Source organism: Bos mutus, chromosome 23 (genome assembly GCF_027580195.1).
Source record: "Bos mutus isolate GX-2022 chromosome 23, NWIPB_WYAK_1.1, whole genome shotgun sequence".
Taxonomy (NCBI): Eukaryota; Metazoa; Chordata; class Mammalia; order Artiodactyla; family Bovidae; genus Bos; species Bos mutus.
This window is the reverse complement of record NC_091639.1, coordinates 25,887,076-25,905,694: the sequence shown is the minus strand read 5'-3', so window position 1 is coordinate 25,905,694 and position 18,619 is coordinate 25,887,076. Positions and strand designations below refer to the sequence as shown.

At 39.2% G+C, this 18,619-nt stretch overlaps 1 protein-coding gene across 2 annotated transcripts in view; it reads right to left on the bottom strand.

The window, feature by feature from the left end:
• The window catches only part of PKHD1 (PKHD1 ciliary IPT domain containing fibrocystin/polyductin), a 457,080-nt gene that overhangs the window by 192,204 nt on the left and 246,257 nt on the right, over nt 1–18,619 (bottom strand). For both annotated transcript variants that reach the window (XM_070360807.1, XM_070360808.1), the window contains 2 exons: nt 15,384–15,449; nt 8,758–8,886 (listed from right to left, as the gene is read on the bottom strand). In XM_070360807.1, coding sequence (XP_070216908.1) covers nt 8,758–8,886; nt 15,384–15,449 — 195 coding nt within the window. The remainder of the gene's footprint in view (nt 1–8,757; nt 8,887–15,383; nt 15,450–18,619) is intronic.

The window sequence follows — 18,619 nt, the reverse complement described above, 5'->3', positions numbered from 1 at the left end:
AACTCCAATTAGTTACAGCAAGTTAGCAAGCCATAAAGAGTGTCAGGGTCTACATGACTTGGGTCCCAAGAGAAGATTCTAAGTGAGTTCTAATTAGTCCAGAAACAAGCGCCATGACTGAGTCAAACAGACTGACAAATTGAGATTCAAGAAAGAATATCAACTTATTTTAATATATTTTTATTATGTTCCTTTTCTCACTTGCAGGAAATTTAAAAATCTCTGCTGTTATTTTAATTGAAATTTAATTTCTATGGGGAAAAATATACAGCTGGAAAAATACTTAAAAAAACATTCAACTCTTGGCTTTCCACCACTGACAAGGATGCCCTATCACAGGTCTGGGTTGGTAGTTAGGGCATCCCTGTTACTCATTTGTAAAAAGCCATTTGAATCACAGTCATCACAACTTAAAGGAACTCCCTAGACTTCAAGTATGTCTCTCAAAAGTAAACCTATTTGAAGGACACAAATTATCTAAAATATAGCAAATAAAGCAACAGTTTCTTTCTTATAAATTTTAGCAGACAATTTGCAGCACTGGTTTGAAGACAAGGAAACTGAAATCCTATTCTTATCCTTGATACAAAAGTTCATATACGTTTGGATAATGATAATAATGTGGTTCATAGGATTTTACAATTTATAGACCACTTGCATTATTTTAGCTCATCTGAGTGTCACTAAGTTCCCTACCAGTTCAACAATTCTATTAACTTGTATCCATATTTTATATATATATTAATGTTTACTTAATACAATTAAATCCATAGAAAAATGCTTCAAATAAAACTAAATTGCTTGATAATCATTCAATTCACCCAAGGATACCATATTGCAAAGGATTTTGCATTTAGATTGCCTTAAATAGTAAGCTTCTGTGGTATATTCTTAAATAACTGAATATATGAAAAGTCAGGTTACATTAAGCCTTTCGTAACTATTTGAGGAGGTCAGTAGAAATACTTGCCCCAAGGAGTTTGGGATCCTGATATTTCCTTCTTGTGGGAAGGACATAGCCTCAACACCCTTCACCATAAGGCAAGGTTCCCAGAGGTCTGCGCTCCCCTCCAAGAAACTGCCTAAAAGAAGGAGATGACTACAGTATCTAAAGGTCCTTGGATCTCTGGTTTCAAATTTTCTTTTTACTTCTTTATTTTTATTTTCTAATAATGCTGATTAAAATTTCTGTGTCAAGTGTCTCTTGAAATCATATTTGTTCTTCCCCACACAATCTTAAAGAATTAGCTTTCACATTCATGTTCTAAATAAGGTAAAGGAAATGTTGACTGTTGTCCTTGCAGACATTTAATTTCTACCCTGAAAGAAGTAAAATGTTCAACATACTCATGCTCTACTTCTGCCCTCACGCCAAGGCACCCCTCTTGCCCAAGAAGAGGCTTCTGGTCGTGCGTGTACAGAATTGGACACAGGTTGCAGCCCAACACTGCCATCCTTCAGCCATCTCGGGGTGAGAAATCCCAGATCAGGGCTCTAATTATGTTCAAGGGTTGAAGAACCCCACTTTGGGGGCAGTGAAGAAGCACTAGCATAACACCCAGCATGGTAGGGAGTAGAGAATAAACTAAAATCCTTTGACCAGTCTGTCTCCTGGTGTTCTTCAATTTCTGACTCATAAGCCAACAGAATCTAAATAATGTCTGCCCAGAGAGGGAAGACAGCACAAATTGACAAGACCCTAAACACTCAAACCTTTTGAATTAAGTCAGGTACATCTGCTCTTAATTACATGCGTGCACATGCACTCACATACATAAACACATGCACAGTGGTAGATTAAAGACAGCTGCAAGTTCTTTGCTCTTCCTCTCAGTGAAAGGAGAGCCTAATTCTCCTCCTTTGTACCTGGGCAGGCTTTACATCACACATAGACAGTGTGATGGTCATGATGGTCATGATATTCTCAGTCTGCTAGTCTGGCTTGGAAGGTGTGTAGCTTTCTTCCTGGTCTTTTACCTGTTTAACACTCAAAAAAGTAAGATCATGGCACCCAGTCCCATCAATTCATGGCAAATAGATGGGAAACAATGGAAACAGTGACAGACTTTATTTTCTTGGGTTCCAAAATCACCATGGGCAGTGACTGCAGCCATGAAATTAAAAGACGCTTGTTCCTTGGAAGAAAAGCTATGACAAACCTCGACAACATGTTAAAAAGCAGAGACATCACTTTGTCGACAAAGGTCCATATAATCAAGGCTATGGCTTTTCCAGTAGTCATGTATGGATGTGAGAGTTGGACCATAAAGAAGGCTGAGCACCAAAGAATTGATGCTTTTGAACTGTGGTGCTAGAAAAGAGTCTTGGCAGTCCCTTGGATTGCAAGGAGACCAAACCAGTCAATCCTAGAGGAAATAAACCCTGAATATTCATTGGAAGAACTGATGCTGAAGTTGAAGCTTCAATACTTAGGCCTGATATGAAGAGCCAACTCATGAAAAGATCCTGATGCTAGGAAAGATTGAGGGCAGGAAGAGAAGGGGTGACAGAGGAGGAGACACTTAGATGACATCACCAACTCAATGGACATGAGGTTGAGCCAACTGCAAGAGACAGTGAAGGACAGGGAAGCCTGACATGCTGCAGTCCACGGAATCACAAAGAATCAGACATGACTAAGCAACTGAACAGCTACAACTTAACTGCTCACTTGGAGGGAACTCCTTCTTAGGATGTTCCTTCTTGGAATCCAGCTACCACGCTATTAGAAAACCCAAGACCATATAGAAACCCATGTGGAGAGGAACTGAGTCCTCTTAGCTGACTGCCCTGGTCGAGCTCACAGCTAATAACAAGAGTCACCTGCCAGCTGCATGATGAGCTCTCTCGGGCCACCCAGACATGCTGGAACCTTAGATGAGCCCAACCATAATCTGACAGCAATTCATGAAAGACTCCAGCATGAAGATCCAAAGTCTAGCCCTTCCCCACAAAATTATGAACAAAATAAAAGGTATGTTTTAAGCTATTAAGTTTCTAGGTGGCTTTTTAAGTAATGACAGATTTCCAGAACACTCGCACTCCTGTAGTCAGCATACTGAAGACGTGCACCCACCATACAAAGAACCCCAGTAACTCAAGTTTAAATTAACTCACCCTTCCCACTTGCTAGCAATCCAGAATATATGGGGGTGATTCTTTGTGTGCCTTTCTGTTTGATCCAACTTAAAAAATACCAGAATTCTGAAACTATTTGAGACAACACTGGTATTTATAGTATTTGGTTTCTGATTGATGTTGCAGACCCAAATCTCTGTATTATGAACATCTTACCTTAAACTACTTTTCATTTCAGGTAAGAAAAAAAAGTAAATCAAACTAATAATGCTCTACTTAGAACATTTTGTAAAAATTTCTTCCCCAGAAAAAATTATTTCCTGATTTGTGGTCATCTTAGCTCATATCTCCAACCTTAATGCCTTGCGGTTTAACAAGGAAATGCATTAAGCACTGTTGATTTTGAACATCACAGGACTTTGATGAGCCTCACTGCCATTTAAAGTACCCAAGTATTGAAAATCAGAACAAACAGAGGAACTATTATGAAAGAAAACCAGTACTTCTCCATTCATCTCTTCAAATAAAGACAGTTCAAAGTAATACGGGAAAATGGAACACAGTGAATTCTACCACACATACACGCAAAAATAAAATCATGCTGGAGGCTACATGATATCATATCTGTACCCTTCAAAACAGAATCCTACCCCTTAGAATTATAACACATTTTCCTTTCATTAAGCCTGCTCTGTGTCAACAGGGTGTCATCCTGTCGTGGATAAGACTCCTTCAGAGAAAGAACTGGAAGCATCAAATCCTCACAGGTCAGTTCAGGATAAAACCTGGAGTACACGCTAGTAGGATCATTTGTGAAGTTCTGAGATTTGCATGGCTTATTAGAACTCGTTTCCACTCTGTGAGATGTTGTGAACACATCTAGACCAATTCTCCTAGTAATTAAATGGCAAAGACAACCAGATATACTTGTTTGCGTGAAGCAAAGTCATCATAAACTAAACTACAAAAGCCAATTCTTCACGATGACTTCAGCTCACTCCATAACACCACCAAGAAGAATTTACAGCTTTTTCAAAATCCAACGTCTATAAAGACAGAATGCCTCGAAGGAAAATGGTACCATACTTAAAATAGTGATATCTTTTATTAGTACAGTAAAGTCCTATTTTTATGGAATAGGATGGGTCTGAGGTCATTCCATAAAATTGATTTCCCAGAAAATGGAAATAGGCAATTTACCCTAAGAATTTTATTGAAAAATTATGCTATTCTATTTGAATAATGATGGGAATGTTCTACACATTTCCTTTATTAATGAATTAAAATACACAAAACATCATAAAATTATATTAGAGGTTCAAAAGTATCACTTAAATCTTCTTTACCAGTCACTTTCATTTTGTAAAATCAGCAGTTCCATTAAAATTGTATTATGTAAAAATGGGTTTTTACTGTAATAATAGTTATTACCTATTTAGCTCCCAAGGATGTTGTGAAAATTAAATAATAAGCCATTGGAAAGCAAATACAAAGTGTGGCTAATACCAGAGGCCAAGAGGGGCAGCCAGATGGGAAAATGAAAGAAAAGAGCACCTGACACATTAAAAATCACAGCTTTCATCTCTGATTCCATTATCACCAACACTCCATACAGTGGTCATGTGTACTGACGTTATCTCATTTAATCCTTTCAACATGATGATGTGTTAATTATAGCCCTCATGTGGTCAGAAAGTGAACGTGGGAAGCATTTACACTTGTCCCATATCATGCAGTTTGTAAATGTCAGAATCTGAATGTGAACCCAGGTTTATCCTAGTCAAAAGCCCATCCTGCATCTCCTAAAGCACTGCTTCCTCCCCAGTTCACCCTCATAACTGGCCTTCAGTTTTTCACCCCATCCATCAAGGTCCTCCTCAAATGCCTCTTGCTCTGCGGGGCCAGCTCTCTTCTCACCTGAGACACTTTGATTCTAAATACTTCTGTTCATTACAGCTGCATGTTGTATTATTACGCTTTAGTATGTGTTTTATCAACCCAGCTAATTTACCAGCTGCTTGAGATCACAGCTGATCAGAGGTCCTGGTTCAGTGCCTTGAACACAGTGAGTGTTCAGTTATTGTTGGTTAAACTGAATTGGAAAAGGAATGTTAACTTGAATTAGAACTACACTTGCTACCAGATGCAAAGTGGGTACTCCCCCCAATGGCTCATTGCATCAGATACCTCTTTGGGGAGTTTTTCCAGCTTCTCTGCGTGTATGCACCTAATGAGAATATAGTGAGATTGAATGCGTTCCTAGAGAATATCTGACAGATGCCAGGTACTCAATAAATAGTATTTTTTAATTCAAAGTGAAGGGAACAATGGAAACAGTAAGAAGAGAAGTATAAATTCAGTATAATATGGAGTCTGATCTGAGCGTATCAGAGCAAGTAGGAATGGTGAGTTTTTTTAAAATATATGTGGTAAAGAGGCAGGGCTCTGGAATCAAACTGTCTGCTTCCCTCTGCCAGCCTTTCTACTTGTTATCTGGCAGAAACTTGGGAAGTTACTTAACCTCTCTGAGTACCAAATCCCTCAGTTATTAAAAAAAGAAGAAGAAGAAGAAGATAACAACGGGATCCAACTCAAAGTAGTTGTGAGGAATAACTGAGAACATCCATGTAAAACACTTAGCACATACCCAGCACTCAAATTACAGTTGCTGGGACCATCATCATTATCATCAGGAAAATCTTAATTCTTAGAACTCTGTTCGAAGGAGAAAGCGTTATTTTCTATAGACCTGTATAAAGCTGCAGTCACCCTGGGTCAATCCTATGAAACCCACAGATTCAGTTCTGGTGTTAAGTTGTGGACGGCAGCCTGGAGACCGTGTGCTTCATTCAAGCAATACTTGGTGTCTCTTTTGTGCCAGACTTGAATGAACAAACTCTTGATTTCGAGGAAGCAAAGGAGGAAAGAAAACAGAGCAGCCAGGAAAAAGGTCAAGACAGTAAAACCATAAGCAGAAAGAGGGCAATTCAACCCTAGGGGCCATCAAAGGTCAAAATATCAGGGTTTGCCAAAAATCAAAAGGGAGAAGTAATCCAGCAGAGCTCCTGCATTAGACCCTCAACAGAACAGATTTCAAACACTGGCCACTTTCAGATCATTTTCTAGAATTATCAACAGACAGGGCTTTTTAGAGGAGAGAGGCAATAAGAAGTAAGGATTTCATTTATTATGTATTACAAATCTGTTCTCATTCACTTATTTTCCAATTGAAAACTAAATAATGAACAATAATGGCAGGTTTTAAAAATCTTAACTTTCATTTTTACAATAATACTGAAGGACCAACTGGGAGACACTTCAGATATCCCGTATTTGTGTCCCACCCCCGCCTTTTTCCAAAGCACTGATTTGTGCTCCTTAAGAGCAACTTTGTGAAGAATTTGGGTCCACCTTACAAGCTGACCATGAAGAAAGGAATGAAGGAAGATGGAGAATGCCAGGAACCCTGGAAACCAGGACACACAGTGGATACAGACAACAGCAATGCCAAGCAAGAAAGCAAAGACTGCTTGTCGCTCAGCATAAAGGTCCCAAAGGATACTAAAAGCTTGGCAACCTTCAAAAGCTTCTGGTGCTTCCTGCATGGGGTGGGGGAAACAGCTTGCTTAGTGGGAAAAACCATAGCCCAGGGCCAATCCACTGGCTACATTCATCAAAGAGATGGCTGAGACAGAACAGATTTTTCCTTTCCGTATAGGAATGACTCATGAGCTTGTTTATTCGAAAAGTTCCATCCTCCATGGAGAGAGGTGGGTGATAGGGGGTGGGATGATAATAAGCAGTTTAAGTTTGTATCGGTCAGCCCCCTCCTCCAGCCCTCATCTCTGTGTATCATATGCACCCCACCAATACGCAGAAGGTGGTCAGTATGTTTTGATCTTCCTGCCTTCTCGTCCCATCATGAATAAAGCAAACGACACCACCACTGTTTAGGTTTACTCCTAGGTCGTGAAGAGTCGGACACGACTGAGCGACTTCACTTTCACTTTTCCCTTTCATGCATTGGAGAAGGAAATGGCAACCCACTCCAGTGTTCTTGCCTGGAGAATCCCAGGGACGGGGGAGCCTGGTGGGCTGCCGTCTATGGGGTCGCACGGAGTCGGACACAACTGAAGCGACTTAGCAGCAGCAGCAGCAGTCCTTTTAGAAAGGGAATGTACTTGATTGGTTAAGAATAAGGACTTTGAGACAGACTGCCTGTGTCAAAATCCTGACTCTGCTGAATTGCAAACTGTGTGACCCTGGGCAAGTTCCCTAACCACCCTGGGCCCCTGTTTCTATGTCAGTAAAAATGGGGATGATGATAATATTACTTGTATTGCAGAATTATTATGAAGATTAAATTAGTTAATATATGAAGAATGATTCCTGAATATTGTTAGTTGTCAACCTGTGTTTAATATTGTGTGTGTGTTAGTCACTAAGTCGTGTCTGACTCTTTGAGACCCCACAAACTAACCCTCCAGGCTTCTCTGTCTGTGGGAATTTCCAGGCAAGAATACTGGAGTGGGTTGCCATTCCCTTCTCCAGAGGATCTTCCTGACCCAGGGATTGAACCTGGGTCTCCTGCATTGCAGGCAGATTCTTTACCATTTGAGCTACAGGGAAGAACTTGTTTAATATTTTAGCATATTATTATTTCACAGATGACCAAATATTCTTCTTCAAGTACTGATCCTCTTTTATTCAGTATTATCTTTAGAAGTTCAAATTAAATCATAAATGGAAATAGGTCTTTTAGAGAAACTATATCTGTTCTATGAAGAATATTTTTCTCAGGCTAGGAAAATTTTCTGGGAGTTTCAAGAATTCTCTCTTAAGAAAGAAGAATTTTACAAGTATGATGCGTAAATCTGTATATCTGAGGAATCATCTTTCCCTTCTTATTTAAACAAAAAGAGAGTTCTAGGTAGAAGTGTGTTAGTCGCTCAGTCATGTCTGACTCTTTGTGAATCCATCGACTATAGCCCGCCAGGCTCCTCTGTCCATGGAATTCTCCAGGCAAGTATACTGGAGTGGGTAGCCATTCCCTTCTCCAGGGGATCTTCCCAACCCAGGGATCGAACCCGGGTCTCCTGCTTTGCAGGCAGATTCTTTACCATCTGAAGCCGCCAGATGGATTGATGAAAAGATAGGTGAGAGATTGGAGAGATGATAGATTGGTAGAATGTTGCTTTTCTATTTGATTTATCTGTTCCTTTCCCATCATCTTTGAAAATCCATGGCAATAGAAGACCTTGTCATTTCTCAGTCCCATGTTTAAAAGATTCACAAATGCAGAAGAGCAGGAGGCATTTACAAACTGCTTCTTTCCATACTCTCCGTGTCTTTCAAATATAAGAACACTAAAATTTTCTATAAATCTGTTCTTGGACATATTAGAAAAATCATCCAGTTAGTGAATTAGTCTAATTCCTTTTGGCATGGGGCTATTTACCCCACCTTTAATGAAGGTAGGCGGAACTATCTTTTCCGGTTTTACTGGGTTATTAAATTCCTCTCTTGTAATAACCCAAAAGAGAAGGCTGTAGACATAATTGCCTATTTATTTTCACATTCTTTACCGTGTTGTTCAGAATATCTAAATGACAGATAATTCCCAGATTGGCCTGATTCAGTCTATCTGTGATTATTCACACCATGGATTGTTTCACTCACTGGATAAAATCAGGACGTCTTCCCCAGGGCCTGGACTGGCACCGCTGTGTCCTCCCCAGCCCTCAGCCACGCCTTCCCATGCTTCAGGGAGGGACCATTTTAAAACTGACTCTGGTACAGAGGCAGAAGCTAGAAAACAAAAGGAAAATAACAAGGGTAACGATGAAAATCTGACTCACTATGACAACTTGCAAATTCTACCCTTATATTAAGATCCTGGTGACATTTTCACTTCCCACAAAAAGCTGCCTTCAGATATTTATATTAATGAAAACATTCATCATGTATAAAATAAGTAATTATTCAATCCTTGGATTACCTCCACTTGAAGGGAAAATGTATTCTACTTTTGCAGTTAAACACTTGTGTTTTGCCTTTATTATGAATAGCACAGCATATGTTTAGCATGAGCCATTTGTAAAATGCAAATACAGAAAGAAAAAGAAAAATAATAATTGCCTACTATCTCACCACCTAGAGATAACTGCCATTAACCTTTTATTTGTGTTTCCTTCCAGAATCTCTCAGCATTTTTATGTAATTTAGATCATATAACTTGTAATTTTACATTCAGTTCTTATTTTACTTGGCAGATTTTCTGGGAGATTCATAAACTCACATAATGAGAGAAAGAATCTCCTCTAGTACTTGCTAACTTCATAAGCATAAATAATGAGTGCCTCCTCTATCAGAACTGTCCTAAAAAAACAGTGAAATAGTGCAAAAAGAAATAAAATGTCACCGATGTATAGATCAGTCTTATGGACTCTGTGGGAGAGGGAGAGGGTGGGGAGATTTGGGAGAATAGCATTGAAACATGTATAATATCATGTATGAAACGAGTCGCCAGTCCAGGTTCGATACACGGTACTGGATGCTTGGGGCTGGTGCACTGGGACGACCCAGAGGGAGGGTAGGGGAGGGAGGAGGGAGCAGGGTTCAGGATGGGGAACGTGGGTATACCTGTGGCGGATTCATTTCGACCTTTGGCAAAACTAATACAATATTGTAAAGTTTAAAAATAAAATACAATTTAAAAAAAAAAAAAGAAAAGAAATAAAATGTCATGCTTGCCCCCCAGGAGGCACCAACATTGTGTAAGTATATAAGTAAATACTAGGGGGATAGAATTCTGAAGGGAATTATCTTTGATGGTACCTGACCAAGGCAGGCAGTGAGACCTCACCAGGGGAGGCTTCCTGGAGTCGGAGCATCTGAGCTGCACTTAAAGGCTTAGGACCCAATTGAGGTGAAGGGGGTGAGGATATGAACTGAGAGTCTGCCCTCTAGAGGGATGAACACAATGGATGGCAAGAAATGAGAGATCATGTGGAAGGAATACAAGCAATCTGGTATTGCTGAGTCATACAGTCGCAAAGAGGCGGGTGATAGATAGGGCCAGAAAAACAACCAGAGGTCAGAGCGGGAAGGGTAAGAAAAATGCCAAGGGTCAGCCGGGGTTTCCAGCATAGCTGGTGCCTGGTGGAGATGCCCATTAAGACGGACATTTGATTAATTCAGTTTGGGCCATTTAAAGTTTGGGGTGTCTTTGAGGCCTCCAGGTAGAGATGCACAGCAAGCAGGGGATGGATGTGAATCTGAAGGATGGGAAAGAACTCTGAATCTGAGAGATGGATCTTGGCATCATTGGCCCAGAGGCCATATTTGAAAATCTGAGGATGGGTTGTGAGAGCTCCTTGGGACTACAGTGTGGAAAGACAAAATGCCTAAGGTCAGAACCATGGAGAACACCTGACTATTTTGTCTGTATGAACCCAACTCCCTGCTGGTTATGGTCTAATTAGGGCCCCAGGATAACTTAAAAATACATGGATTATGGTCAAGTAGAAATCCTAGACAATTTAATTAGCACAAAGTATATCCCACACCATGGAAACCAGGCGATGTCTTGGAACAAACTTTATTGTGAAAGAGGTTTTAGAAATATTTTATATTTATCTACTATTATATAATAAATCATAGTGGAAAAGCATAAGAAAATATATATATATATATATATATATGTTGCTGTACACCAGAAACTATAGATCAACTATAAATTTATAAATCAACTATACTTCATTTTTAAAAAAATAAAATTTAAAAAATAGAAATATTTTATAAATACCAATAATATAATACATTCTTACAAAGAAACTTTCTAAGTTTCTTTTCAATTTTGTTTTCTTTCCAGTACTATACTCTAAATACCCAGATGGTGATAGGGTGGGGATATTTGTTGAGGTGGCCACTAACAGACACCACAAAACAGAAAGAGATGTTCTCATTTCCAGTGATATTTTAAACAGGCAATGATGAGGTTCTTTAAAACCCTACTCCAAGCCTCAAAAACCCTTAGTTGTTTCAATTTTGTATCACACGTTAGAAACATTCTTCATTTTTGTCATCTTCACTCTTATCTATGGGAGGGTTAAACCTGTCTTTAACTGAACAAACTAAATCTTGAAATTGCTATTCTAAGAAATGTTATGATGAATGAATTTGATTATTTTATACCATCTTGCCTTAAAATAAGAACACTTAATAGAGAAGGACATGTTTAGTCTCCTGCAGTTATGAGATGTCTATACAGTTAACATCAGGTTTCCAGGTGACTATTTTTAATACAGAAAGGAGAGGAGAGGAAAAGAAGCCTAAAGAGTTAAAGCTATCAGCTATATACATGGAGAACCAGAAGAGAGGAATGTCTTGGAAGACTAAGAAATAAAGAATGTCCAGAGAGTAGAAGTGATCTTGTTAATAGCAAAGTTCCAATAAGAGAAGGAATAAGAAGTGGCTGCTGAATGTGACAACCAGGGCATGGGTGAGCAGGATGAAGAGAGTGTCAGTGGAGTGCTGGAGGTGGGAACCACTTGAATTATAGCAGACTTAGGAGTACACTAGAAGTGAGGAAGAAAAGACATTAGGTCTGATCATGCAAAACACTTATTGAGGAAATGATCCGAGATCCTGAGCCTTTGATCTGTCTTCCCACTTTTTAGATAAATTAGACTTATCTTAAAACTGGAGTCCATGAACACTGTTCAAGACCAACATTTCCCTCTCAAATTTGTCAGTCAACAACAGTCACCACTTGAAATGGTCTCCAATTCATTATGTGAGCCAAATATTGCCATCTAATCCTTCATTTACCCAGCTTCTTTTTTTTTCCTTTTTTCCTTTTTTTTAAAATTAATTATTTTACTTTACAATATTGTATTGGTTTTGCCATACATTGACATGAATCAGCCATGGGTATACATGTGTTCTCCATTCTGAACCCCACTGCCACCTCTCTCCCCATCCCATCCCTCTGGGTCATCCCAGTGCACCAGCCCCGAGCACCCTGTCTCATGCATCGAACCTAGACTGGTGATTCATTTCACATATGATATTTTACATGTTTCAATGCCATTCTCCCAAATCATCCCACCCTCGCCCTCTCCCACAGAGTCCAAAAGACTGTTCAATATATCTGTGTCTCTTTTGCTTTCTCACATACAGGGTTTTCATTACCATCTTTCTAAATTCCCATATATATGCATTAGTATACTATATTGGTGTTTTTCTTTCTGGCTTATGTCACTCTGTATAATAGGCTCCAGATTTATCCACCTCATTAGAACTGATTCGAATGTATTCTTTTTAATGGCTGAGTAATACTCCATTGTGTATATGTACCACAGCTTTCTTATCCATTCATCTGCTGATGGACATTTAGGATGCTTCCATGTCCTGACTATTATAAACAGTGCTTTTTATTGCTCTGCATCAAGAGAAGGCTTATCTTTTGATAAGTCTGCAGAAGCAATGTCAACTTGTGGAAGAGTCAGTGTCTATGAATTTTGTTTTGATTTTTTTTTTTAATTGAGAGGTACTGAACAGAAGGAGCCAGGAATGATGGAGAGGTTAACTTCATTTGCTGATAAAATAAAGTTCAAAAGATGCTAGAAGGGATGGATTGACTTGAAATAGGAGAAAGGCTGACAGATTTCAAAGCCAGAAGAAAGGAAATAAACCCAATCTGTGGGGAAAGGGAGCACAAATTTAGGAAAAGAGGATCCAATCATCTGCTGCTGCTAAGTCACTTCAGTCGTGTCCAACTCTGTGCGACCCCACAGATGGCAGCCCAGCAGGCTCCCCCATCCCTGGGATTCTCCAGGCAAGAACACTGGAGTGGGGTGCCCTTTCCTTCTCTGTCCAATCATCTGAATGTTTGTAAATACTGTCAACAATATTTGCAATTAGCCCCCACTGAAAAGACAACATGGCTGAGGTAAAAGCTCCTCAGAAATATTTTTACTTTCCCCTAATGTGAGTTGCTTCATCCTCTTCCTCTCCTTCATCTTTTATAAAGCGCCATGGACACTGAGAGAAAACCAGTGAAGTCACAGTGTCGGAGGAGCATTAAGACCTGTATGGGGTCTTCAGAAAACTGGGTACCATCCTGACCCAGACGAGCATACATCCTTACCCCAACCTGACTAAGCACCACACAACAGCTTTCATCAGCACCACTTTCTCTGCTTCTTCCTAACACTGTCCCATACATACTTTAATTTCTGCTTCCTTGGCATTTCCAACGTCCCCACAATGACCAGCACAGTCTTATACACAGGTTAGGTCCTCAATTAAATAAAAGGCTAAAAGACTCTGTATCAGAACACCTAAACCCAAAATATATTTTCTGCATTACATGTTCATTGAATCTCTTAAGGGGAGCATATAGATGGAACTCCATTGTGTATTCCATTCTTGTTTTGTCAAAGAATTTTTGATATTGCAAACATTTTACTGTTTTTCATAGAGCTCTCCATTAAACAAAATACACACCCATAGTATAATTTTGACATTAGTGCTTATATCCCACATGATAGAGATCAATCAATCCCTTGGAACCATATTAATAATAAATATTTGAATATAACAAATGGTAACATACTAGTTCCATGACTCCCTGGGTCTTAGGATAGTTTTGTGTCCCAATCTATATAAGCTACAAAAATTGGCTATATACAATAAATTTAATGTAACTCACAAATTAAAATATACCAAAAAAGGTAGCTTGAACACTTTAGGGTTTACACGGTATAACAGAAAGAACACTGGCCTGAGTTGGAAACTTGAGTCCTCATCCAGGCTCAACCACTGAATGTGACTAAGTAAACTGCTTAATCTTTAGGCTTCCATGTCCTTATTTGTAGAATGAGGCAGTTGGATAGGATACTTTATGGGGTTCCTTCTCTTACTAAAATTCTACGACTCTGTGAAGCACCAGCTTTCTATTCATCCAGCATGCTGCAACTGACAGGCCAAGTGAAGCATCTCCCAGTTAAACTGACCCCTGCTGAAAAGTCCCAGATACCAGCTACCCACAATGTCCTTCCAAAGAGTCCTTAGTACAGACTTCTTCACACTAAGTGCTGAGTGGCATGTTATGCTGATGAAAGCTGTCTGAACCAGGAATGGCCACCTACAGGTGGAGATGGTCCGGGATCCTCCCAGTGGACCTGGCATAAGAGCTCCCCCTACAGGTGGTTCTCTACAAAATAAGGCCTCACCCAACCAATCGCATCTCTTCTGGGGGAGTTTGAACATAAAAACAATCATGATACTTCTCTTTGGTAACAATTATTTTAAAAGGAACATATTCCTTGATTAATTAGTCATTTGATTGACACCTCCTAGTGACCATAAGACCTCATGAAGTCAAAGAGCACTCCATCTTGCTCAGCATTGTGGCCTCCTACACATCACATGGGAGATTCAACAGAGACTTGTGAGTCACCTAAAGGAAAAAAGTGAAAAAGGACCAGGAACATAAAGAGCAAAGGTGATGGCAGTTCACAGATATAAAAACAAAGAATCCCATTCTTCTCAGGCAAATAAGCATGGAATAGTCAAGGTCAGTTTATAGTTTTAGTGCAATACCTTAACCTCGTTAATTTATTAATTTAAATGGAGAACTTTAAAAAAATAAAATAAATGGAGGAATTAGATCATTTTCTGATTAGCCTGGCTCTTCTCTGACATAACACAAAAAAATGCCACTGAAAATCAAAGGAAAACTCGGCCTTTGAAAAGATTTATCCCGGCTGCAAATGTATAGTTAAACTGCCTCAGAATAAACAAAAACAAACAACGTAATACATTAGAAGGTGCTTATGAGTCATTTAGTCTTTGAGAGTTTAGCTTTTATGAGTTAGGAAGATTTCACAGAACCATCTGACTTTTGGGGAGGGTTTGTTTACCCTGATTTCCTGAAATTACTGGGAACAATTAAAGTTTTGAGATACCCTGAATTTTTCTTTCCATTTGGTGGGGGCCTAATGGCCCATCTGCAGATCTGGACTCCTATGTGCACATATGGTCCATAATTTATGAAACGTGCTTATTTACATGTTGTAATTCTTACTTTCCAATGTTTTAAAATGCACCACTCATATCTTTCTTTGACATGCATCCGTATATTTTAGCTGTAGGGGTGACGCAGTGAGGACTTGTCAGACATAAATGCGTTAGGGCTGATCCCTTCCCTACAAAAAAATATGATGGGAGAAATTTATAAAATGATGGGAAGACATCTTTTTGCATCCGGCAGTTCTATTTGGTGGGTTAATACTCACCTGAAATAGTCGGGTCCACACCTTTCCTCACCTGGAGAACTACTTTAACTTGGCCCTCACCTGAAACTGAATACAAAAGAGAATCACAACTTGGATATGATACAAAGATTCTCTTAATACAACAGATATTCACGTGTGAGAAAGACGACTTTATGTTAAATTCTCCCCAATCTAATTACATTTTCAAAATTTTAAAAAAAAATGCAGTCCTTGTTAGTTAGTCTAACAATTGATTTCCAACATTTGATTTTGATTGTTTGCTTTCGATTAAACTTAATCACAGTAAGGTTTCCAAGAGAATCGGCACGTAAATAATTAGGGGGAAAAAAAATCCTTTAACCATATGTTTTTTGGAGGCCAGTGTTGGTCAGCAGGACATCCCTCATATCCTATTTCCCTTCCATCAGTTTGGAGGCTCAGCTTTTGGAATTCATGTGTTCTTCACCAATAGAATTCAGATTACCCATGAAATGTATTTGCTTTACCTTTATCCAGGCAAATTGTCCTTTTAATGAAGTTGTTTCTCCAACCTCCCCCCCCCCTCCACTTTCTCCTCCTATCTTCCAAACCAACTGAGCACATTTGAAAGGCCTGGGGTTCATTAATTTTAAGTGTTCAATAAATTAGTGAAAATAATCAAAAGGCCTGATTCCTTCTGATAATGACAATTTGATGTCAGTATAAACCAGTAGATTAAGCTGGGAACATATGCTCCTTTGCCAAGAGAGGCTGCTATAATTAAATAGTGAATGCATCTACAAGGTGCTCTCACGCCTGATTAATTAGTAATCAGGTGCACGAACCCCACTTTTCAGTAACACCTTGCCTCTCATTGGTTAATTACCTTTCTGCCTTATCAGATGCCATGAAGGCCAAAGTCTCCCACCACTGAAGAGCCCAATGATGCTGAAGGTTGCAGCCCTGGGGCCTTGGTCCCACTCATGCCCCCCATTTGCCTCTCCCTGGAGCACTAAACCCTTTCCTCTGTGGCAGGTTTGGAGTAGACCAAGGATCATTCTTTCTAATTACAAAGCATAAGCTTCAGAACATTAAGTCCGCAAAACACCCATGATGAGACCTCTCTGATTTTATTCTTTCTTTGTTGATTATTCCATTTTAAATTTTTCTATAATAACCTATAGTAGAATATCATCTTCAGGAATACAGAAATACAGAATCATGATGATACATGAAACTAATATAATATTGAAAATCAGCTATACTTCAGTGAAAAATATTTTCCCTATTATAAAATGTGTGTGTCTGCGGCTTTCTCCTTACACTGTACACATTTTGAGACCAGGCACAATGGCCAACCTGTTCTTCATGTGTTCTCCTTCATCATTCCTTCCAAAACTTTGCTTATATTGTTTTTTTATACAATTGCCCATTTCACCCACTTTTCTAACTTAATAATAATAATTAATAATAAAGACACCAGCTCAACATCTCTTTTTTTTCCCTATAATGTCCTAATATCCATTTCTACTCACACTGATCTATATGCATTTGCTAAAGTTGAAAAGCACTCCTAAAACCAAACTATGATACTTATAGCAAGGTCGTTCTCAATGAGAAAATATTATTGTGCATCAACTGTGGTGAATTCAGGACTGCCTCTATCCTAAGGTCTGTCTCTAAATCTCTGAGAGAGTGATTTTTCTCCTGTACCTTAAGATCCTAGACATTGCTGGGCATGTATATCTTAACTTTCATGAACCAATCTAGATAAACTGCTCTACTCTGGATGCCAGGATGTATTAATAACTCACCATTTCAACAAATTAAACAATTGGAGGCAGGAAATAACCCTTTTAAAGGAACTCAAAGACAAAGTAGTAAAAAAATTCTATTCAATCAGAAAGAAAAGTCAAATTTATGACAAAATGACATCTAAAAACATGCATAAGTCTATAACAATAAAATACCCTTGCACAAGAGAAAGGAATAAAATATTGTAATAGAATCAAACTCTAGGAAAGGTAAATTTAAAAAAAAATCCGAGAATCATTTGGAAAGGGAAGTTAGCTCATTTAAAGATGTTATAAAAATCATCCTTGTACTCACAGATATAGAAAACAAACGAACAGTTGCCAAAGATGGAGGAAGGACAAAGTAGGAGTTTGGGATTAGCAGATACACAACACTATACATAAATAAACACAAGGACCAACTTTATAGTACAGGGAATATTCAATATCTTGTAAGAAGCCATAGTGGAAAAGAATATGAAAAAGAATATATGTGTGTGTAGGGGTGGGTATAACTGAATCACTTTGCTGTGCAGCAGAAACTAACAGAACATTGTAAATCAACTAGATTTCAATAAAAACTATTTCAATTATCCTTATTAATAATCTCCAGGCATTTGTAAATTTTAGTACATCTGTGCCTTCTTCCTTAAGACACAGCCCCTGAGGTTAAAGAAAGTGAAAAAAGTCACATGTAAAGAGTCTTTTTCAAAGCTACTCTAGCAATTTTATAATGATTTATTTAACCCAAAATATATAATATTTATACTTAGGGGAGAATAGAAACAGCATTTTCCCCACTACATAGAGGAGGGGATTTGAAGTAAAGGGAAAGTAATCCATGCATCCAGAATCCCCTGGGTGTAAAGGATCCCACCAGCAGTGCAGCGTCCGGCGCTGAAGTTAACACTGACTATACAGTCCTGATAGGCAGCAGTGATGATTACCCAGAAGACGGAAAAGGTGAACCCTGGACATCTCTGACTCTCATGATAGGCTGGTCTCACTTTCCTTTGTCCACTAAAGCCCTCACCCAGGCCCTGTTGCTAGTAAACCAAGGCTCCCTGGAGCAGCGAGCTCTCACGCCTGCACCTCTGTACCAGTGGCTTCCAAGCTGGGCAGATTCTGGCTTTGTTCAGCCTCTACAGGTATACAGATGGCCCCAACCTTCAGAGCAACCTCTTCCTCAACGCAGACGTGAGAAGAGAAGCAGTTTCAGTAGCAGAGAAAATGCGGCACAGGCACCAAAAGTAGGAAAAACGAGAAAAGTCTGATTTCCTATACCACATGGCCCCTGCGGGCTGCCTCTGAGCACGTGCGCTGATGCAGTAGGCTGCTTCTTCCCAAACACCCTTTCTAGGCTGAGAGAGACCACAGAGAGTAAACAGGAAGCTTGTGGGTGAAATTCAGCAGCCTGGATTTGAATCCTAGACCTTCCAGGTCCTCTACATGGGTAACTGACAAGTTCTGAGCCTCACTCACTTC